At 41.2% G+C, this 24,951-nt stretch overlaps 1 protein-coding gene across 1 annotated transcript in view; it reads right to left on the bottom strand.

Annotated features, from left to right (window-relative positions):
• Window positions 1–21,566, bottom strand: part of EFCAB2 (EF-hand calcium binding domain 2) — a 31,311-nt gene extending 9,745 nt beyond the window's left edge. The window contains exons 1-2 of the mRNA XM_066314430.1: window positions 21,542–21,566; window positions 3,012–3,129 (exon numbers count right to left, since the gene is read on the bottom strand). Coding sequence (XP_066170527.1) covers window positions 3,012–3,129; window positions 21,542–21,566 — 143 coding nt within the window. The remainder of the gene's footprint in view (window positions 1–3,011; window positions 3,130–21,541) is intronic.
• Window positions 21,567–24,951: the final 3,385 nt, after the last annotated feature.

The raw sequence follows: 24,951 nt of genomic DNA on the forward strand, positions 1-24,951 counted from the left end.
TGATGCAGTGAGGGCTGGGGAGTGGCAGTGGTGGGGACTCTGCCCCGGGCCAGGCAGCCAGGGCCCACCGTACTGTGCAGCCAGGAGCAGGGCACCAGGGGACACCGGGACAGCCCCAGCCCCGGGCATCAGGCACCTTCCTGGGCACAGACCAAGAGATTTAAGAGATCATTCTCCCCTACAGAGCCCTACAGACAAGGGAACAGGAACTATACTGAGTATGGAGACATATCCTGACGCTCTCCCCATGGGTATAGCTGAAAAAACATTACTTCTATGAAATACCTGCAATTTCTTAAATTTAGAGGCATTAGTAAGCATGCATTGCTACAACCATCACATAAACATTTTGCACCTCCCTTTCCTCTCTGTAATAAGCTGTTCAGAACATTTAAGTATGTTTTTCAATTTGTCTTCAAGAACAATATCGAATGACAACAATTTCACCAGTTCTTACACTCCATTGCAGTGTTTCTACTCAATATCTGATTTATAATTAAAAGGATATTCTTTTGAAAATGGTAATTGTAAATATGAAAAAATTCTCCAGTAAACTTTCATGAATATGAAAAATTTCTCCAGTAAACTTTCATGACAACAACTTATAACCTCACAATCTGCTCCGTGAGACATAAACATGTGGTTTATGCATTTTATAATATAAGTCATCTGTATGAATGTTTGTGTTAAAATTAAGTTTAAGTAGCACTATCAAACACTCAACTTTTAAAATACTAGAATTAAAAGCATCTAGGAATTTTTACATTTGACATCCTTTGTCTCTGTAGCCAGTTATGGCTGGGTTAGCCAGTTATGGCTAACTGGTTGCAGCCAGTCATGCCCTGATCTCGCTAAGATGATTTTATCTTTCACTGAACTTCTACCTCCTTGCCCAGACATATTTTGTCTGTTGATGATGCCTCGAGAGGCTACTAGAACAGAGGCTAGACAGTGATAGAGGAATAAAGTAGGTATTTATTAAAAAGGCCTTCAAAGAATATGCCTTGGGCAGAACAAGAGCCTGGCTGAGGCTACACCCAAGATGGACAACAGATCATGAGTTTTCACACTTTTTTAAGTTTTGGTCTATTTACATATTTGGGTTAATCGTCCAATTACAGCTTCAGGTTATGAATTCCCAGCCTCCCAGTTTGCTCTCTTCAATTCCCTCTATACTTTTTGGGCCTGAAGCTGCAACGGCATCGTTGGTTCTCAGGCTGGAAAAGGATTGTTTTGTCTAACTAAACTGTGAGGAGAACTTCCTAATACTTTATATGAAATTCAGAGTTATATACTAATGCAGTACAGAATCTGGATAACATGAAAGCTAAAACTTAAGGCATCACCATAACATTGCATGATAAAGGTACAGTGCATGCAGTTCTCCCTCCAGACTCCCATGTGTGCACCATTTCCTCAGTTCAAAAAGGAGAAATCTGAACAAAAAGAAGCACAAAAAAGAATGGCCAGAACTATAAAATAGCATTTCCAAAGTGATAAAACACATCCAGACTCTTCAGCCTTAAACTACTGTATAGTAGATGAATGTGACAACCAGGTATGAATTCATTAATGAAAGATCAATATAGAACAATGTTTACTATTCATCATAGCATAAAAAAAGACACCGGTGGCCACTCAAATCGTAATGTAGCAGATATAAAAAACTAACAAGAGTATTTCTGCATATTTGTTCAATTCCTCGTATACCTGCCTCAGGAAACTACTTGGTAGCTCAGATGAGGGTACTGGGCTAAATACCACCTGGTGCAAATTTATGTTGATTTTTACATTAGTATTGTTATCATTATGACTCTTCATAACCAAATAATAGGCAAGTTACTTCCAAGTCTCCTAAAAACACGTCATTGCCAGAGCAGCATCCCTCTCCCACATGACCCCAGAGGAAAGATGCATTGCCATTGAGTGCAGGTAACTGACACACACTGGCAGGGACACCCCTTGATGCGATGGGATAGCCTGAAAGCCAGGGGTTTCATACAGGATCCAGGACCTGTAGTGCCAAATGAGCTATCAGAGCAAGGATTTATTCACTAGCAGTAAATGTAGCCTTAGGCCTCTTGTCTATCTGCAGCTTCCTCTTGCCCCTTTACTCCCCCAGTCCAACATCCCTCTCTCCAGTAAATTTCAGTCTTCAACCAGCAAACAAAGCAAAATGTCTATTAAATGAGCCAAGACACCCTTATCCAATCAGGGCCAAAAGGACTGCTTCAATTACATTTTCTGATGAAGTAGATACCAGTTTAGGAAGGCAGAACCTGTGAACACATGGAGAAGGGAGACCACACTGGAGCAGGATTTTTGGTAGAACTTGTGGCCCTGCAGGGGACCCCACATTGAAACAGTCTGTTCCTGAAGGACTGTGTTCCATGGAAGGGATCCAGGCTGGAGCAGTTCATGAAGAACTGCAGCCCATGAGAAGTTCATGGGTAACTGTCCCATGAGAACTCCAGACCCCATGCTGGAGCAGGGGAAGAGTCCTTGCCCTAAGCAGGAAGGAGTCACACAGACTACTTGTGATGAACTGACTATAACCCTTATTCCCCATTTCCCTGCAGTGCTGGCAGAGAGAAGATAGAGAAGGGGAATGAAGTTTATCCCAGGAAGGAGGCTGGAGGGAAGGTGTTTTCAAGATCTGGCTTTAGTTCTCATTATTCCTACTCTGATTTGATTGGTAATAAATTAAATTTTCCCAAAGTCGAGTCAGTTTTGCCCATGATGGTAATTGGTAAGTGATCTTTCCCTGCCCTTATCTTGATCCACGAGTCTTTTATTATATTTCCTCTCCCACATTCCACTGAAGAGAGGAGTGATGGAGGGGCTTCGGTGGGCATCTGCCATCCATCCAAGGTTACCCACTACAAACGTATTTGTCCAAAGAGGGCCAAAAGAACTGTTTCTATGACATTTTCTGTAAAGCAGATGTCAGTTTAGAGAGGTGTTTAACTCTGTTGAGATTCTGTAATTTTTTTGTGAATATATTTACAAACCTGACATCCACAGTTTTATTGGATTCACGGTCAAACACCTCAAAAGCTTCTGTAATCTTTTTCTCAATTTCAGCTACTAGGCCATCTGCAAAAAGAAACATAAGAAAAAGAATGATTCACTGAGCTGTTGCAACTAATATATTTCCAATTTGAGACGTATGACAGCAGAAGCACCAAAACTGATAAAGGGCAGACAGGAAAGGTACTTTGAAAATGCAGAAGTTATGAAAAACCCCCACTCTAAATACAGGATCTGTCATTTATATTAGTAATATTGCCTTGCTATGACTCTGCAGCTACATCAAGTGTGATGGCAATGGTATGCCTCTGCTGCATGAACATACAGCTACTCAGGTGTGGACCCCGCCCAGAGTGTGCCACAGCTCGCTCTGGACCACAAGCCTGAAGCCTTCCTGGATGCCACTGTGGCAGTGGAAGGAGCAAGGCAAACATTGGCCCATGCTTGTCCTGAGATGGAGCTGAGTCACTTCATCCAGGTTCCTGCATCCAGCAAAACATCAGTGCTCTCACGTCCACTCAGTCAGCCATAATGTATGAAAAGCTAAGAACCAGGGATAAAGAGATAAGATGTGTAAGATCTGTGCACAGTGAATATGGCTCGTGGTAAATAATTCATAGTAAGAGTTTGGAAAGGAAGACAATCTCAGTAAAGGAGAAGGAGCAATTTGCTGCATTTGCTTTTTATATCTCAATCTCAAAGAATGAGGAAAGAAGAACCACAAATTATCACAGATATATCTCACATAAGCCAGAGATTGCATTCTTGGGGCAAGCTAAGAACCAGGAAATAAGTTCTGAAGAAAAAAAATATGGAGGGGAAAGGGTCTATCTCAAAAGGAAAATTCCATGGCAATAAAGCCAGGGTAAAAAAAATGGTGAATTGGTAGCCCATTTATTAGTTTGACTCCAAATGACAAAATACAGGAAGCAAAGTGACAAGGAGTTGACTTCTTGGTCCATGTGGCTAAATACAGCCCCAAACTCTGTTTTGCAAACCACCTCCCAAAAGGAAGCACCTTTTAAGGTAGCCTCCAAGTCTCCACAGAGATTCCACAGGCAAAATCTGAATGACAGCCAAATTGAGATTGGTATGAGGGACACTTGTTCTTCTCATTTTCATACTTGTCTTCTGTATTTTCAATATAATAAGTAAAGCAAAGCTTTCCTCTAGTAGACAATACATTTCCTTCTTTAGCTGACGTGGTGTTAGGTACTGTTGAGCAGCTCAGGCCAACATTAAGCCACCAGATCTATTTTCTACAGGCATAACAAATCCATACTTAGTTTTCTACAATCCCAATAGTTTGGGAACCCCTGGGGCTATAGTGTGCAATCATTTTTTCATTTGCTTTCTTGCCCTCATGACAGAAATGTCATTTTGCTGACAAAGGGTATCAGAACTGAACATAGCTGAATGATACATTGGCTCAGTAATCTCCCTCTCTTTATCTCGACCCATGACCACTTTTATTGTGGTTTCTCCCTCTGTGCAGTTGAGGAGGCAGAGAGAGGCTGCCTGGGTGCCTGGCAGCTGGCCAAGGCCAGCCCAACACAGGCTACAAGCAGCCAGTTGTATATTCAATAGAGCAGCAGATTGACCCAGATATAAGGAACCTCTTCTGCAAGAAGAGAGGTGCACCCCCTCATAAAGCTACAGCTGCCTGCTGCTTTCCATCTGTGCTTGGTGCTGAAGTCCCCAGAGGATACACAAAGAGAAGATAGGTAAGAACATATCCTGTATTCATCTCCCTGACTTCATTCCCCTGATGGAAGCATGGGCAGGTATGTGTGTGATGGATTGGAGACTGGAGCTCACTGAGGAAGAGGAGCCCTGTGCAGTCCCCAGGCACAGGACAAACTGTATTCTTTTCACAGTCTGACAATAATGCCTACCTTTTCTCTGCCTATGTGCCAGTAAAATCCACATTAAATTATTTTTTTAAAAACCCCATAGTTAAATGTAAGTGGACCTGATTCCTTGTAGAAATGTCCACAAAGCCTCTCAAAGTACTAAATTTGATGGGTTTTCTTTTTTCTGGTTATTTCAAAGAGTCTTGGATCTTGTCTGCCACGTAGACTTGACACCAGGCACATCAATTGTACACTACAACTTGCAATAGAGAAATGTTGAAGGAATATTTATAGCTGTATATACTTGGCATGATGTATGAGACTTCTGTAGTAATAAAAATTAGCCAAGAGAGGCAGGGAGAGATTTTAAGTGCTGGAACTCTGTAGGCATCCAGTCTTTCCAAGCTTTTTCCATGAAGACAGTATACATGAATCTTACTTTTTGAAGAGATCTGATAAAGAAAGGTCCTGAAATGAGATTAACTTGATTTAACCTAGGTACCAGATAATTTATATCACTTCCAAGAATTGAGAGGAAGTTGTGACTAAGAGCCATATCCCTGGAAGAAAACATAATACACTGTTGTCCTCTCAAACACTCTCTGTGAGATGAATAAACACCTAATAAGCTATTGGCTAAATTTGTTGTCTTCCCTCCAGGAATGAAAACCAACATAGTTCAGGATGGCAAAGCTGTTTCTCTGAAAAGCTCTACAATTCACTCTAAACCTCTCTTTGTGAGAGAAAAGAACATGGATTCCAACTCTAGAACAACAAATAGGTAAAGTTTTGCAATTATCCCTTCAAGAAGGGCATCGAGAGATCAGACACACAGTTAATTCAGTGAATGTGAAGCTCTAATGTACTGAAATAGTTCTGTACAAAGAGACTCTCCACAACAGGTAGACCAATGAAAGTTTCATGTTGCCCTGTGGACAATGTTCTAGCAGATTTTCAGGACAGAAATACCTACACTCTGACAGAATAAGATTTCACTCATTTATTCTACTAAGTAGAAAAAATATATACAGTGTCAAGGATAGAATTGTCTCACTTCATGTAATCACTTAAATAAGTAAACATTGAAACATACCATGCCAAAAAGGATTCCAACAGCAACATCTATTTATTCCCTCAAAGAAATCCTGTAGGTATGATGCATTATTTCCATTTTTATGCTGTTAAAATGCTTGAGATACTTGCCCATGTTGTCCCATCCTAATTTATTTTCCTACCACATATGCAATGATAAGAAAAAAAGTCTTAAAATCTATTTGTCAGATACACTAACTGAAAATGTATTCACTATCATGTTTTCTTTCCTATACTATCATTTGCTACTTTCCCACTTTGTTTAGTGTGAACTAGATAAAAGTTCTCGATACTGCCAGTTAAGTAAGACTGACAGAGAGCTGGGACTCCCAAGTCAATTCTGACAGTTCTTTCAGAATGAATTGTTCCTCTTCAGCTTGTCCAGACTGCTCCCAGGCACTCTGAGGCCCATTTGAAGCCAGCCCTTAAGCAGAACAGCTGTCTCAGTGGTGACATTTCTTCTTCAAAGACCACACTTTCAGCCTTTGTAGGGAACAGAAACCATTACCTAGATGTGGCTCTGCCAGGCTCTTGAGTAATGAGAATTATAAAAAGGGATTTATAGTTGATACAATTTGCTAGATTCCACCATTCACTTAAAGCATGAGCTTGCTTGCTTTCCTTCCTTGGGGCCAGTTGCTCCAATGGCTCAGAAAGCCAACCCTTTCTTTCACTAAAGAGAAAAAAAGAGTTATAAGAGGTAGCTCAGTATTTAACAACCACCTAAAATGCTGGGGAGCAGCATCTGTCTGTTGCTCATGGGAAAACATTTAGTCCCAATGCATCCTGATGAACCTATTTACACTATGCAATACTTTTAAACTCTTTTTATGTCACTTAAAAGGGTAAAATTAAGGGTGATTTGTAGAAGTGCCAGTGGACTTGATGTTATTACTTAGTGTTACTGCTCACACACCCAAGACATTATTCTTGATAAACATTAATCTAAGTGTATTTTAATAAATATTCTCAATTTTATATTTCAGCTCCTATATGCATGGGGAATCTTATTGATTATTAATTATTAATTACTCCATCCTCTTTCTATGGTACTATGCTATGGCTACAGGCAGATGTGAGGAAACCCCTGAGGTCTCTGCTGACAGGATCCCTTTCTCATGGGGCTGCCTTGTGGAACTTGTCAGTCTGAAGGGACAAGGGACATAACCAGGTAACCCAAACTCAGTGACAGAGTAATTTATATGTTGCAATTCCAGTTTTATTTAAAGCACTGTTATCAACACCTCTTTTGTATATTTCCCCATCCAGTAACTAGGGCTTATCAGCTGGAAGTACAAAATTTTATCAGTGGCTTTATACTCCAGCACCATTCCTTCTCTTTTCCACTAGCCATTATTTCAACCAAAAAAGCAGGCAGCAACCTTGGTCCAGATGAACTGGGAATGAGATACAAAGACTGCCACAAAAACAAAAAAAGGAACATTTTTAAGAAAGCAATGGACATGAGAGAGGATGTGACTGTGCAGGCAGCCACATTAAAAAATGTGCATCTTTAAATCATCTGCAATCTGCACTCAACTTCTGTCAGCGTTCTATTTCTGCTCACAGATCCAACTGATTGTTTTTAACCACCCTCTCCACTCTACTCCAACACTTCCATACGGCTCCTATGACCACTCTTTGCATGCTTTTAGTATAAAAGACAAACTAAAAACCAAAAGAGATTTGCCTTTGATGTTTGCAGACACTATTTCACATGACCTCTTCCCAGAAGCCTTCCCAAAACCACAAATGGAAGTAGGCCTTAAGAACTGGGAAAACAAACAAAACAAAACAACCACAAACAACAAACAAACAAACGCCTCCAAAACTAACAGTAATTTTAATCAGAAGAAAGTGCAATGTATATTTGCTCAAATATAAAGAAAAAAAAAAACAGTAAGAGACTTCACAATACAATCTCTGAGGAGGTTAGCAGTGAGCTTTCATGAGGTCTAATCAGGCTTTTAACCAAGTTCTAACTGGACCATAACCTAGGTCAAGATATTCAAAAGCTGTCACAATACTCAGCATCACCAGTACAGGTGAATTCTCAAACATTCTCAAATAAGCTCATCAGTTTTATCAAGGCATTGTGTTTCCAGAATAACAAGGGAAAGCCAGTGGGTCTCATAACATGGTATCTTGTTGATATCAATATTGCCACGAACATTTGGGTTGCAATCATATGAAGTGTGAGGAGCTTGGCTGACATAAAAATAACACAAAAATCTTGCCCCACTCCAAAGAAGAAACCCTACAGCATTTAACTAATGTTAGTTAACTAATGTTAACTAACTAACATTTTAAGGAAATTATTGAGGAGCGGGAACATGGAGAAAACCATCCTGAGGCCACTTGAATCTGACTTATTGGCAGATCCTTCTGCTCTGTAGAGGAAAAAGCGTGTGTTAAATTTTTTCTAGTAACCTTCTCAATTCCTTCCAGAGGAAGCTAAACGAACAGTCAGCCTAATATGTTGAACCAGCAACTGTATGCCATGCTCTAAAAATATCAAGGTAAGTGAAGTATTGTCTTCTCTACTCTATACCTGCAGTAGCATGTATGATATTAATATATTAGGTATCAGAGAAGAAAGGAACAACAGTATTAAGCTGTAAGCTTGCAGAATATAAAATGTTGTTTCATTTGATACATAATTAAATAATTAGAATATGTTATCATTCAAGAGACTGCATACTAAAAAGACAAATCAAGAAGATTTTGAAGAAAAACAAGAGGTTTATGGAGCTTGATTCCTCCAAAGAAGGGTTAAACCTATTCCTGAATGGCAATCTAAAGAAAACAGATTGATGAAAGTATTGATGGCAACAAAGGGAAATGCATCACCTGAGTTTAGACATTCAGATTATATGAAAAGATAAAACATACAACTTTGTGAAATTTCATACACATCAGTTCCCAAGAATTGACCAAGCTGATGCCTTCACTGGCTGTAACTGGCTTGGGGATGCAAGCTATGGCCTGCAGACTCAGGAGAGGGATAATGTTTTCTCCCCTACATTAGAAGCATCCCATGTTATCACAGATCATACTCAGGCAATCTGAATTTTAGTCTGTGTGTGGGGAAAAAAAAACCAACAACAACAACAACAACAACAACAACAAAAAAAAAAAAAAAAAAAAAAAAAAAAAAAAAAAAAAAAAAAAACAAAACCAAGCTTAACTGGTTTACATAGCAGTCATATTCAAGCATTCCTAAAGGCGCAGCAAAAATGAAATCTCAAGAACAGCGAAAGCTTTTTCTTTCATGTTTTTGAGAATTGTTGAGAACTACTCAGGTCATTGCTCCCCATTGCTTATGTTTGTTACAGCATACACTGTTGCAGTGTGAAATTTAGGTTTACCTAATTTCTGTAAAATGGTTTGTTGTACCTACCCCCTGTTCAAATGCCTTGGTCTTTCCCGAGTGGTGGGTCTTGTCACTCACCCTGTAATCGTGCCCAGAAGCCTGGAAAATTCTGGTGGGGCAGCACTGTGATTTGGCAAGTTCTCGGTTAACCCTCCCTTTATTAGGTATGGACTGTTCTGTTAATTGTCCCCTGTTCTGGGTCACTCCTCCCCTTTCTTAGGATTGGTTCTAGATCACCCCCTGCCCATTTACACGCCCCCTGTATTTAAGCAGAAACCCAAGGGCCAGACCCCACTTTTCACGTGGGCCCCGTGGGTGGAATAAAGCCTGGTTGAAACCCACATGGGAGTCCTCCTTTCTTCTTCCACGCTGTTTGCTACACTTCTGCCTGAGGCTCAGACCTACCAAATGGAAAGGTACTAAACTGTACCCCTGAATGGGGACTCAGAGAACGAGCTGCTGGTAAGCAGCTCCGAGCCTCAGCATAATACACCCTGTGGTATCCAGATGAGAAGCAAAGCCCATCACCAATGTGAATCAACAAAACCAAAATCCTGCATGCATTCATTATGAATGTGAGCAACCTTGGACCAAGAGCATCACCTCACGCTGTTGTCACACCTCTTCTCCTAATGGCAGTACAAATGAGAGCTGAAAAGTTACCTGCTTCTTTCCACCACAGTAACTGCCTTATAGAAAATGAACAGAGGAAAAAAAAAAAAATAAAGAGACTACATTTAAAAATAGATAGAGAGAACAGGGCCTTCAGAGTGAAGCAATCAGAATGACCTTTGCACAGCCCCATGGCACCTACTGTGAACAACCATTAAAAAAACCTCCAACAAACAGACTCTTAAAAAAATCAGGTAAATAATTTAAAGTCTGATTTTAAAATACAGGTTGTCAGTTTGATGAAGGTTGTGGAAAAAGTTAACTGCAAAAGCTACTTCATATTCTGACAGAAAAATATTAAACACAATTTTTCTTTTTTGTCTTCTTTATATAAGATAATTGTTACGTGGGCAAACTAGTGATGTAAAAAGAAAGCACTATCTTGACTCCAGTTTTGGCTACAAAAATGAAATTGTTTTATAGAATTTTGATAGCAATAAAAAAATAAGAGTTCAGATCAAGCACAATGGAAGTATCTTGTTTACTTCCTTTAGAAGTAGACAAATTTGTTAAAGACTTTCAAAAATCTTTGCAAATTTTACAGCAACTGTGCATTTCAATCTCAAAGTTGAAAAATGTAATAATACATTAATTTGCAAAATATATCTAGTTTACACTACTCAGTTGGCAGCAACTACTGAAGTTACAAGTTGCCAGTAACTTTTTACCTAATGGAACAAGATATCCTGAATATTTTCCTGGGTTTTGACTGTTCAGTAGATGGAATTTTAAATGCCATGGCATTCTAATCTACCACAGATTTAAATGTTTCGATACATGTGGGAACCAAAACTAACAAAATTAATGGGGCAATTAACAACTCATTCAAATGCTGAGAAACAAAGTGTAGAAACTATTGCACCTTTGTTAAACAGTCAAGCTTCTAGTTGCTCAAAAAAAATCTTAAACTACTTGATACTGTAACATAGAACAAAACAGGACATGAAGAATGCCACATTAAGCAGGGAAAGAAACCATAAATAGGCAGTGTCTTCCATCACCCAGGATTTCCAAAGGTGTTTAAACCCATAGTTCACACCACCTCTAAACACAGTTCATATTTAAATGTCACTGATTTGAAAGGGAATATCCACCATTGACAAAGTTCTTGTCCCAGTTATCTCTCCCCAAAGGCGCTGGAGTCATAGACAATCCTGTTTACTGCCCTCCCTTCCAGATCAGACATAATTCTTCATCAGCAGGAAAAATATTTCTTTCCCTCACGGTACACGTTCTTGTTTGTTATCAAGCCCACTTTAATGATGTCACTTCTGGCTGCTCCTGCAAGATGCCATTATTTTCCCTGGTCTGTGCTGAGCAGACTCGGCCCCCACAGTCCACAGAGATCACTCTGTATCCTCAGTCCTTGATAATTCATACCTGTCTGCCCTGAATCAATCTGATATAAGACCTTGAAGAGCTGCTCCATTAAACTTGACTCCCACCTCCTCACCAACATCCTGTTTGCTTCCTCTGTCCACAGCTTGCATTTCTTAATTCTGTGTTTCTGGAAGCCAGGGAATGGGGATGGCCAAATATGTCAGCATGAAGCCCCAGTGGTACTACAACCACTACCTTTCTACAGGTAATGCATTTGCCTTTAAGAATGGAGAAGGGCAAAATATGAGGGATACCCTTGCTACCTCTGCAAATTCCTCAAGAGATGCTTGCTCCAAAACAAAATTTTCTGTATGGTGGAGAGGACCACCAAACCATTATTTTCTGCATCAGTGGCTCTCTTCATGTCCCTGCCCTACAGGCAACGGGAAGAAAATCCTTTCTTCCTGCTGCTCAAAGAGTTCCTGAGCACCTTGTTGGTGAGGGTAAGCTCAATCTACACAGTCCTGGGACATACTGAGGCAGAACACTACCATGAAAAAGCATTGCCCTGTAGGCAGCTAGTCTGAGTGATGTGCCACAGGTATATATCAATCCATGCACCTCATGTATCCCAGGAAAAGCTCAGCAAAATATGCCCTGATGTTCTACAATTTGTGTAGATATGCTATATCTGCATATATATCTATAGATATCTATATATACTGAAAAAACATCCTTCATAAGCATCAGCAGAGGAGCCTATAATCCTGGGAAATTATGAAGGAATACTACCTGCCTATACTAAGATGGAGTTCAGTCTTCTCAAACCTGAAGCACTGAAGTTTGATGAGTAAGCAATTTTTTTTTTTTTGGGGGGGGGGGGTGGTTGGGGGTGGTGCGGTATTTGTTTGGGGCTGGTTTGGTAGGATGATAGGGAAGGAGTCCTTCCTACTTGCACTTCACAGAATGAATTTGTGATTTGATCCACATCTGCCAAAGAGGAGAAATGGAGGTGCAGTGGCTGGCTTATTGGTATGACCATGCATATGGGATGCAGTGTGCATCATGTCCCAGGTCAAACCAATTAAGATGACACAGACTCTGGCAGGGATTCCTGAGCTGCCACAAGACCAGGCAGTGGGCCATAGCAGCAACTAGCTGAGATGGGCTAGCCCAGGTCTGGGAAGTGTGTAGGCTGGGGCCAGAACTTGGCTACAGCTCCAGATTCTCTGACTGATTAAATGTTCTGGACCTACCAGCATGTTCAGGAAAAAAAATCAGAAAAGCTGGCCCATGGACGGTTAAAATTGCAAGACATTCTGACACATTTTCTAATGAGTAATTTTTAAGCCATTCTAGAGCATTCCTTTTGCATCTATAAGGAAAATGTTCCAGTGGTCATCTTCCACTACCTTGCTGGTGATAGTGGGCAGAAACCCTTCCACCAGAAAATGCAATGCAAGTTGGATTCCTGCACACGCAGCAGCACAGGCAGGTTTTCTGCTCTCTGTTTTGACCAGCCAGGATGACACTGGGCAGGGAGATTATTGTGATTACCTCTTTTAAGTAGCGAGGAAGTGTGCAAGCAAATACCCAGCCCTTCTGAAGCTCCAGCTTACTGTTACTCTGCTCCTGCTCCAAAGTGCCACACACCTGAGCTCCTCCTGTCATCCCCCATGGCCCCTTGCTGCGGTACCACAGCCTGTGCCCAGTGACAAGCACCTTGCTGTGTGACTTCATAGCTCAGTCTTGCACCTTTCCCTGTAGCTACAGATTAAAGACTTTTATCACCATGAGTACAAAATCTTTCTGAGCTCTGAATTACTCAACAGTGAGAGCTAATGCTCTGACCTGATCTTCTTAAGCACCTTATTCCTTGCGTCCTGACCCACTGTCACCTCACTCCTGTTGTAAATAGTGCAGGGTCATGCTCCATGACTATAACTTGTGAACTATATGTGAACTATAACATACCTCTTATTGTCTATACCCTGTGGAGAACACATGACATTGGGAAATAGAAGGAATGCATGTAGTGGCTGCTCTGTGTATGCCCAAACCTCAGAAAAAATTAGGGATAATCTCCTAAAGCTTGAATGAATCTGGAGTCATCATTACTTACAGCAGAGCACTTGGCAGTCCTCCTGAGCATCTTTCATAATACAACAGCACCTACCCTGGGCCTGGAGGTTTCTCTCTTCCCAGATTTCACGTAAGTTTGCTTGCTCACACTTTCTGCATTTGTTGTTGCAGAGTCCTTGCAGAAAAGCCAGTTTTTTCTTTTTTCACCCTAGTATTTGGTCAAATGTTGAAACAGATTTTTTTCCTCAAGTCCATTTAGCCTTTTAGCACTTTTTGGAAGGAAGATGAGACAGGCTTCAACACTCTGGGATGGAAAGTTACAGTGGTATTACAGGACAGAAAAGGCTATTGACTACCGGATTATAGTGATGCACATTTTCGTTTGATAAACTGTCAAACATTTTGACAGAAGTAGCAGTAACACTTTTAAAGCAACAATAGAGGCATAGCATGAAATGTTCCACTGTAGCTCTCAGGACCTGGCCCTGCCTGTCTTCCCAAGCAGTGAGCCATAACCACACTGCTGGTTTCACAGGCCTCACAGCTGTTGCAGATTATGACTTCGGAAGCAGCACGCAATAAGGGCTCTTAAGAAGAATCGTGCATCCAAATTGGACCTAATTGGTCTCAATTATGACCTGAATTTCAGCCAGCAAAGCACAGCATCGTTTTGCAGCTAGTCAACTAGTGGCTAAGTCTGACTTCACAGCCTGGAGTCATTTGCACAGGTCCAGCTCTAACAGCAAAGCTCTCCCGTTACATGGTGTCCACACACAGGCTGCCAAACACTTGCTATTGCATGCAGCCAACACTGAGGGCAGTGAAACAACATGCTTTGTCACACTAACTTGCAGAATGATGGGGAAAATCCTTTCCTTTTAATACAAAAAGGTCTTCTCTTGAAGAAATGTGGAGCAGATGATGTGGAGATATGCCTCCAGTCATCCAAAGAAAGCAAGGAAGTCCAATCTATTGATAGATCTGGATTGCTTTCTGCACACCTGTGATTCATAGGTAATATGCAATGATTATCTTTACTTCATGATGTTATCCCTCCTTCAGTGAAGTGAAGGAAACGTCAGCGCTTCACACACATTAGTTAGCCTGCAAAGAATAACAGTGATACTTTTTAAGGTCAATACCAGCTGCATGCAGTGTCCTTTTTCACAAGGCAGAGATAAACTCAGCATAAATCTCCATTAAGAATGTCTTGCACATCCCTGAAATCACAACTCTGGCAGTTGCACCAGCCAGCACTCTTGTGGCAACTCAGAGCCAGCAAAAACAGTAATCTCATTGCAATTTGTTCTATATCCCTCATCTCAGCTGCACCTGGGATATAATGAAAGAGCTATGTCTAGCCCATGCTTATACTCTCTTTCATCCCCAACAGCAACCTGCCCTGCGAGGATATATAGCTCTCCTGGTGCTGCTGAGTCTTGCTGTATCTCCAGCTGCAGCTGAAAAAGAACAGCTTACACAGGCTGTGACATGGGCAGAAAGCAGGCCTGCTGCTGTGCTGTGTGGTCGCAGAAGGCATCTGTCATCTCCCTTCACTCTCCACAGTGCTGGCCCCACAAGCAGATGGCAGAGCTGCAAAGGACAACTCTGACACCCACATACGCATCACACCAAGTTTCACCAAAATGCAGCAAGGCACACGCTGCTGTGTGACCCACAAAAGTAGCTCGCTCTGCCGAGGATGTGGGACAGTCCCAACAGGCACCATGTCACTTGTCACTGACAATGTACACTTGATTGCATGTGTGGCAGCAGCAAACGTCTCATAAATTGAATATTCCTTCTGAACTGCCTCTGCACACTGATTGCTCAGGTGATCCAGAACCAGGCACCAGAATCAATTGGACATGAGAGCTCTGAGAAGTAATTTATTTTAAACATAAGACACTATGAAGTTTAATTGCAGTACCATAGTACTGCTGCTAGAATAGAGCAGTATGTAAATGTTCTTCTTTTGAATCTGCAACATAATGGCAGAATGAGGGTTTAAATATGACTTAATACAGGCTGCTATTACGTGATATATCAGAAACCCTTCAATTTGGTGTCTTAAATGAGTTTAAAAAATTGTTTCTTGACTGGTTGCAATTCTATCTGCAGTACTCTGTCTTTGCCCAAGCAAAGGAAGACTGTTAGAATGAAATAAAATGGCAAGGGATTACAGGGGTTTGCTGCTGCAGCTGCTTGGTTTTTAAGGCGCTGCCTTGAAAGTATCACTTACAGTGCTAAATCACTTTCTTTACATACCATGAATGAATACAAACCTCCAATTTTCTTTTTGTTTACCTAAGAGTAATATTCTGAATTTGAACAGTGTTTCAGCTGACAACTGACATATACATTTAACATCAATGGGGTATAAGACATTTCTGGCATTCATCATTTCAGGCAGGCTGAAAAAGTTAGTGAACTTGGAAAAGAAGTATACAAGCTGTTCAAAAATGAACTTCAGAATTTATGAAGTTTTTGAACATCTGCAATAATGGTCCAGAACCTTCTGTGAGCTTACACCAGTGACACAATAATCCTTACCATTTTTAAGATGGAAAGCTTGGAAAGCTTTTGAAGGTTATGATTTTATACAGCCCTAGGCTCGACTCAAGAAAATCCCTTCCAATCTCACATTCATTAGGCTGTCACATCCTACCCACACCTATGCAATACTGAACAGTAAAGACAATACATTTCCAAAAAGTTGGGAGTCTGTATTTTCTTAAAGATGGGCATTGACAATTTAAGGTGTTTATAAAAACATTGATGAGACCCATCAGGTAGCACATAGTCCTGAGGCTGGTTTGGGGCCTCCAGCTCCTCCCTGTGCCAATGGAGCTTTTACCTTCCCACAGGGTATCTGCAAGCTCCACTTCTCTGGCCACCTCTGCAGCACTCCAAGCCCCGTCACTGATTCCATTCGCTTCCCACGTCACTGCCATGCTGAGAACAAGGCCCACCTCTGCACAGCCTGAGCTGGGACATCACTGCTGCAGCTGCTGCTGCCCTCAGGATACCTCACAACACGTGTAGGAGCTATTTTAAGCTTCTTCCACCACCTCAGCCATCATCTCAAGGCAGAAGAGAGCAGCACAGCTGGAACCCATGGTAGGATTTGGCCAGGGCAGAGCAATGGTGTGATCAACACCGTCTGCATGGCCACCTCCCAGCTGGGGGCCAAACACTGGCTGTGACAACATGTTCTTGCCACATTTCTGTTATCCAAAAGACCATTTTCCTTCCACAATCTTTTGCCCAACACATTTTATTGCCAATAGCAACAATGCAGTATCTGTTCACACAAAATACAGGTACTGCTAAACTGAAAAAAACCTCCCAACCCCTCAGATCTCAGAGTAATTAGTATGTAGACATGGAAAGTCTTAATAACATGTTAACTATTGTTGGAATGATAATTTGTGGGAGTTCTTGAGCTCACTGGTTGGCATTGTTGAAAAGGTAAAAAAGTTTAAAGCCTTTCTTTGCACACCATCCAATTTTTTTATGCAACAAATCAGCCAGAAGTAGAGCCAAACCGAAAAATTTCTGCCATTTTATGCACCATGGAAACAAGAAACCTGTCAAACTTCAATTACCTATTCTACATCCATTTGAGATCAATTTCTGCTGTGGGAGTATAGCCAACAGGATCAGATCTACAACCTGTGTTTGTCATGGGAGACGGACATAATTTATTTTTTGTTTCACTCTTAAATAAGCACAAGTATTAAAACATAAATCAGATTGATGTCAGGGTGCATGTTAAACTGCATTACCATCTAATAAAGACTATAAACTTTTCTCCTCATGTAATTTCTTACATCAATGTCAACAAGAAGGTATAAAAATATTCAAAGTGTTCATCTATAAATTCCACTGTGATAAAACTGCGCACTGATTTTCTAAGTGATCTCATATATTCCGATTTTCTTCTAGAGCTGAAATAGTGCTTGCTTGAGCCCTATGAAAGCTACTTAGTTTTAACAGCTCATACTAATTTGGGGGTTTTTTCTCCATAAATTAAACACTGCCGCTTTTAAATTAGAGGTAATTTGTCTGATGATGGACTACTTTAGCCTGAAGGTTCATTGTGTTTAATTCAGAGATTTTTACCTTTCAAATGCTGGTGCTCATTTCTGAAACTCTCAAAAATACATTTGAAAAATCCTCAGTATAACAAACGCTTAAAAGAATTCACGTGCTTCAACATCATGTGCACCATGCCATCCCTTTCAGTAGGATTCCCCAAAGTCGTGCACAGCTTAAATGCTTTTCTGTGTCAGGTTTGAAACTCTCATGTTAATTAAGTGTGCTCCAAGCAGAATTAATGGTTATGACTGCCTACAGTGCTCACTGCAGCTACAAGGCTCTCTCAGCTTTGATTCAAACCATTAAAACAGAATGAGTAGTGAGAGCACATTTTCAGTATCTCTAGCAATACAAAAGGCAGGCAAAGCCAGGTAAGGTGATGTGGACATGGGAAGTTTAGATCCTCCTTCCGGGCACGAGAAGATTCAGCAGGGCAGGTGACACAGCCATAACCCTGCTTCTTTGAAAGAGGCTAGAGGCATAACCAGTTCTCCCCAGATGTTATCTCCAGTATCTCTGATTTCCACCAGCAGGCCAGGCAGCAAACTGGGGCAGGCAAAGAGCAGACATGCATGTATGACTGAATACACTGTTACTGAATTTACACGCTAAATCACGAGTGAAAACTCTTTGCCAAGATCCACATGACAGTGTGTCTTCATCCCGGGCGCAAAGAGGTTTTGTGAGGTCTGATTACAAATTGCTACCCAGAACAACTACTAATCGTTTACCAGAGAAAAACATTGTTGCCAAACAGTTACTCTCCATAGATCTTCACAGCAGAATCCAACAACCTTCTGGAGACACCTGTTATCCACAACTAGTTATTTGGTTCCATACAGGTGTATGTGGGTGAAGTAGCAGCTCAGACTGTTCAATATACTTACCTTTGGATTAAAATTCATGACTTATTAATTGCATTTTAAATATGCACTATCTGGCACGAAGAATATGGTCTTTGAGAAACTCTAATACCGATCAATTACATAACATTTCCATAATGATACAGGAACAGAGCGTTTTCTCCTTTATGTACTTTCATGTGATTTCTTAAATCCCAGATGGAGAATAATTTGTCTTCAGTCTAGTTCTACTTGAGGCACTACCAGTCTGACATTTTGCTTTCAGGTTCTAGCAACATCAGTATTGAGATCAGAGGTATTAAAGCTTAGAAAATCTGACACGTTATGTCAAACTGCAAAGACAGTATCTGAGAGCAAATGGAAGAACAGACAGTCTGAATTAAGTAGCAGAAAAGGGGAAAGAAACAGAATGATAGGAGAGAAGATAGAGACAAACGTACAAAAGTGAAAGATTAAACAAATATTCTAGTGTAATCAGACGGGTGTGAAGAAAAAACATTAAACATCATCGAAAGCACAAATGTAGGGATAAAAATTCAGACATAAAACATGTAGCTACATACAGTATGGGCATGGTCCCAGTAACATTTATGCATATACAAGATTTTATTCCCAACATTTGCATAAACTACTCATGCGAGTAACATGTACAAGAAGTAGCAGGATTCGGCCTTTCACTGTTTTTCCTTGTGTACATAATGTATATCTGCAAAACATTTAAGCAGGCATTTCAACTTTGAAGAAGACAGAATTTGGAAATAATGGGACCTAAGGGAAACCTTTCCAGGAAAGCTGGTGGAATTGCAGCTCTGCAAAGCACCGAGAGGAATACCCTAAGGACTAATTATTTGACAATATAACTAATGCTATTACTTTGAAGCATAATAAAGTTAAACCTGCAGCTCTGTAGATGTGGAGCACTTGCTGGAGGAAAGCACAATCGATGTGTGAATCCAGAATCGGGGAATCCTAATTAACCCTCTAACTGCTATCAACAGGAAGGCTAATAGCAACTGAAGTGGTGTAAGTGACTTAATCCTAAGGGATTGCTTCTGTTAATGAGACACTGACTGTTAGCTCTCCTCAGCCGTGTTTACAGTAATGAGGCACCTTTACAGGGCAATAAGCAACTGGTTTGCCTAATAACAGGCTGGGATTCTCCTGAGTGATGGAAGTTACTGTCCATGTGGCATAAGTTATTGTCCTCATTCTACAGATAAGAAACTGAAGTCCAGTATGTCACTTTCCATGATCCACTGGTCAGGCCAGGGATGGAGTTTATGGATCAAGGTCATTCCTGATGACACTACAATTCTCCTATAGAAGCTGACATTTAATGCGCTACTGGGAATAGTGTTTTATAGCATGTTAAAAAACATGAAGCATAAAAAAATCCCAAGAGAATCTGCCTTTGGTAACGCAATAACTAAACTTCTTACAAAATATTCTCATTTCAAAACTACAAAAGGAAAAAAAGGCACTAAAAGTCTTTAATCAAGCAATCAAAACCCCATACCTTCCTTCTCCAAGAGTTTCTGGCTGTGGCTTGACAAAATGGCACAAAATCTCAATATTAAACATATGGATATCCAAAATATATGGAGCCGGGCTTCCCAATACTGCTTCCGTCATCTCAGATGGTTCGGCAGACTTCTAAGCTATTATCCTATCATTTCTATCTGCCTCTGCCATTACTGTGCCTCAGCTTCATTTGCACCACTAGAAAGATGCAAAAGATAAGGCTTCTACAAGACTAAAGAAAAGTTAAAACCAACATAAGAAAAAAACACTTTAAGAGCAGTCCTCAAGGAAGCTACGTCTTATTAATTTCTTCAAGATGTCTATGTTGCAAAGTGCAGCTAGAAATACTTCTACCAAAACCAAATCAGTTATTTAGCACCATCCATGGCAAGTATTTATATAAGACTTTTCTGTGGCATACACTGTTTCCTAAGAAATATTAAAAAATCCATTGAGTATATTATTTCAATTACAATGTTCAGACTTCTCAAACTATTGCAACACACACAAGTTTAGTTACAGAAAGGATGGATTGCACAAGTCACAATATTGTGGGCTTTACAGAAAATACATTTTCCTTGAAATGATTATCCTTGAAGAAGGAATTACCTTTAGCCTATAAAATAGAATTTCTGGCAACACTCCCTAAAGTAGAACACAGTGGCCTCTAAAAATAAGCCATGGTACTATCAGCAGCATAGATTACTTTTTTTCTGGCAGAGAGAGCCCAATGCAACCAGAAACGACTGTGGGGCCACATCCAGCCAGCAGCAGGTCCAGCCATCCCAGCTCCTCTGGCAGCCGCCCCATGCCATGACAAGGGGCTCAGCCTTGTCACCATCCAGCCTGGGTGTCACCATCCAGCCTGGGTGTAACCATGTGCGGCGGGAACACCACCATAAGGCTGCCAGCACCAACAGGCAGCTGGTGGCATTCCGTGTGGCAGAGTGCTGCAGAGCAGCCCCCGCCCTGAGGGGGAGGCGGTATGTGGCCACCCTGAATGGGAAGGGAAGTCAATGGGTGTATTTCTGTTTGTGTCAACATACACCTGTGTGCTTTCATACACATGTACCTACACACACACATCCATGCACACGTGCACACACAGATATGTGCACACACATACCTAAAATCACAGAATGAGCTGAGTACAAAGGGATGACAAGGATCATTGCGCCCAACTCCTGGCCTTGGACAGGATCACACCAAGGGCCTGAGAACGTTGTTCAAGCATTTCTTGAGCTCTGTCAGGCTGGTGTGTGACCACTTCCCTGGGGAGCCTGTCCAGTGCCCTGCCACCCTCTGAGTGAAGAAACTTTTCCTGATACCCAACCCAAACCTGCCCCGGCACAACTTCAGGTCATTCCCCCGGGTCCTGTCAGTGTGCACCAGAGGAAAGGGATCAGTGTGTGCCTGTCCTCTTCCCCGAGCAGAGCGCAATACACAGACACACACACACCCAGAGACACGTGTGTGTGTATATATATGCATGTATGTACGCATATACGTGTGTCTGTGTCCCCCGGGGCGTGTCCGTGCCCCAGGCCCGCACCGGCCCCGGCCCAGGCCGCCCGTCCCGCCGCCCGGCGCCTGAGGCGGCCTCTCCCGGCGCCCCGGCCCTGCCCCGGCCTTACCCTCGCCCTCCTCCTCCTCCGCCATGGCCGCCGGCGCCGCGCTGTCGCCATGGCGACGCGGGCTTGCTCGGGCCCTCTCCTCGCACCCGCCGGGCTGGAGGGGAGGGAAACGCGCCCGACCCCCCTGCAGGGCCCGCACTGCACCCCACCGCCCTTCCAGGCCGGGATCCAGTGAGCCCCCTCAGCCTGCCGCTTCAGAGGACTCCACTTCTCTTCAAAATGCAGCTTTACCCAGCGATCGCGGAGATTTCCATGTGTCTGAGCTTTAGAAAGTGAAAGAACATTTTATTCTAAATGCCATCACGCCAAAACAGCTAAAATATTCTGTCTTAGTGATATTAAATAAAACTGTGCGGTTTAAATTTAGCTGTGTGTTTTAGCAGACAGGCTTGCGATGCCTGGTTCTTCTGACTCTAAAACAACTGTGAAAGTAGGAAAACATACAAATATTAATATTCTGACAAGATGCAACCATATATTCCTAGAAAATAAATATTTATGAAATCCCTAGAAGTAAAACCTTGTCCTCATACAGCAGGTGCTTTTTTGTCAGATGTTCAGTTTTGCGAAGCCTGTGTGGATGACTCCTCCTCACCAATTCCACCCCTCAAACAGTTAATGATGTCCTCAATATTCATGGAAGCCCAAAATTTCAAAAAACACATGGAGCACAAACAGGCCTTCTTTGATTTAAAAAAAAAATCACTTTTTTATAACATTTTAACATTTGCTATTTGCCTTTCAGCCACTTATTTTTGTTTTTTTGTTTTTTTTGGTTTTTTTTTATTGAACATGGCTCATAGTAAAGAAGGTATAATAGATACCCAAGAGACTACATCTTTACTCTGTTGGGAAAACAGCTGATTATGCTCTCTAACAAAGCTGATCCCTCTGAAAGGTTATCTACTGACTTGAGCAGTTTATTAAAGTCACTAAATACTTCAAACTACATGTTTGACTACAGGAGGAGTACAGATTTGTTTCCTCTCAAATTGCTAAGAGACATTTTGGTGAGAACAGCATGGCAGATGAATTTAGAGGATGCAGCAGCAGAAGAAAAAGCCTTTATCTTTCAGTATTACAGGAGTCCTATTTCTTATTCCCTTAACCCCTCCACACAGAAAACCTGTCTATGGTGGTGGGTCAGTCATATGTTTGAAAATGGAGAAAAGTGCAAAATACATTGTTTTGGCAGGGATGGACCTCTCTTATCTCTTCCCTCCCTTACCTCAAATGTTGAATTTCATGTTCTTGAATACTGTGCCCAGCATTAGATTTCTTATATTATTTTCTAGATCATTCATAATAGGACACTTACTGCTCTTCTACATGCTCTTCTACAAATGCTACACTAATTCAACGCATTTACTACATATCCCTAAAAAAAGCTTAATAAAATCCTGTTCTAGTTATTCAGGTTTTTGTGACAAATCCATGCCCAAAATATGAACAACTCTTAGTCTTAAAATAAATAGAAGCATTGCATATTGTGCATATTTATTGATATTGTTGCATGTTTATAGTAGACTTTGAATGGAAGAGAGTCACTGCAACTGTGACATGATAAGACAGTAACTTCACTCAGGCATCCACTTTGAACATCTTCCCAGCAATTTCTCCAGGGCTTGCTCTTGGGTTTCCTCACAACCCCTTCCTATTTGACAGGTGCTAATCTTCGTTTCCTCCAAGAGGGATGTTAAGAAAAGCAGTGTGTAAATGCTGATGAAGAAAGGGAATATCGTGAAGTGTGCCACAGCTATGATGTGTCATTTACACCACAACATCTAAGTCCTGTTGTGACTGCTGACTTTGGCCCTCATGTGCTGCTAAAATAGCTGCTGGGGAAAGTGTTGTTATGAGTACATAAAGGCCTTGCTCAAATCCTGGATGTTCGTACCAAACTTGTTGAGTTTGAAAACTTTAGCCTAGCTGCAGAATCTTCAGTGACTCAGAGCTCATACAAATTTAAGCAAACAGCCAGTGCTGTTGAGATTCCACTCAGGACAATTATTGTAAATCAAAGTGCTTCATTTGCATTGTCCACTCCAGCCTGGAGTTTCCTTTTTCTTCCAGTAGCTTGCAGCCAAGCATCCTTATTCTCCCAATTCCTAACACACTGGGCTTGGTGTCTTGCCTGTCTCTGTGAGCAGAACAAAATATGAATGAGAAAGCACTTCAGAATGAGAACTCACTGCTTTAAAATTTCCTGGCAATGTATCTTGAAAAATCTGTGTAGGGAAAAAAAAATATTAACAATTATAATGCAGATCAAATATTGGACCTGAACCATATAGCTTTCCCTTTTAACTTAATGCACAGATATCTCAAACCAAGGGTATGAGTGGGCTGAAACAACTAATCACATTTTGGCACAGACAAGTACAAAAGGAAACCCAGAACTACTAATTCAACAGCTTGAAATATCAGCTGCTGCATGCAAGATCTTTACAGAGCTCTTCTGAAGAGAACATACCCTTTTAAAATTGTGATTTTTCATTTTAAAAATGTCAGAAAATATCTCAGGAAAATTACGGAAGAATCCAACATTATTGATATAAAGCATGAATCCACTGAAGCCTCATAGACATAAGGTCCCCTTACCTCCATTCCTAATTTCATCACATAAATTCCTCTCAGCTATCAGGGTCCTATGACACATTTTGCATATTTTCCATGCATATGTTCAGAAATGTTATTCAGCAATAAAAAACAGGTCTAAAATGGGAGAAGTGACATAAGAGAGAGCAGTTCAAGGAGGTATAATAACATCCTACAAAGCTGTGTCCCCCCATGGATTTGGGGCTGCAAGCATCTCCACATATTTTTGCTCCAAACATTTGCCGAAGACCTTGAGTATAAGACTCCCTCTGTGGGTCCTTGGGGACTATATAATCACAAAGAAGCATATTCATTTGTCCTTCACAGAGAAAGTAGGTGGATAACTATGATTCTGTGACAGGACTATTACCTATAGCTCCTCTGCAGCTAAAGGGGTACAGCTGTGCTGCTCAGCAGTTTCCATGTCACTGTACCCTTTTTCACCAATGTGACATGAACGACCCAAGTGTACCTTCTTTCCACTCTTCCTCTGGGATCAGCAGCTGATTTCAGTGACTCAGAAACAGACTCTTCAAAACAGAGTATTATCTAAACATTAGCTGTTCACCCAAATGATACACAGTAACCAGATAAAAAGGAGAAAAAGACTCAATCTTCCTTGCCTATACTGTATCTTTCCCTACAGAATTTAGGTAAATTACACTTGAGAGCAGCTACCTCCTGCCTTCATGTGTAGGAGGGGAAGACAGCTTCTCCTCTGGCTTGTTCTCTTTGTAACTGCAGGCTTTGATCCTATGCTTGGACTAGATGAGAGAAGCCTAAGAGAGTGGGCAGAGACAGACATACAAGCA

Source organism: Sylvia atricapilla, chromosome 3 (assembly GCF_009819655.1).
Source record: "Sylvia atricapilla isolate bSylAtr1 chromosome 3, bSylAtr1.pri, whole genome shotgun sequence".
Taxonomy (NCBI): Eukaryota; Metazoa; Chordata; class Aves; order Passeriformes; family Sylviidae; genus Sylvia; species Sylvia atricapilla.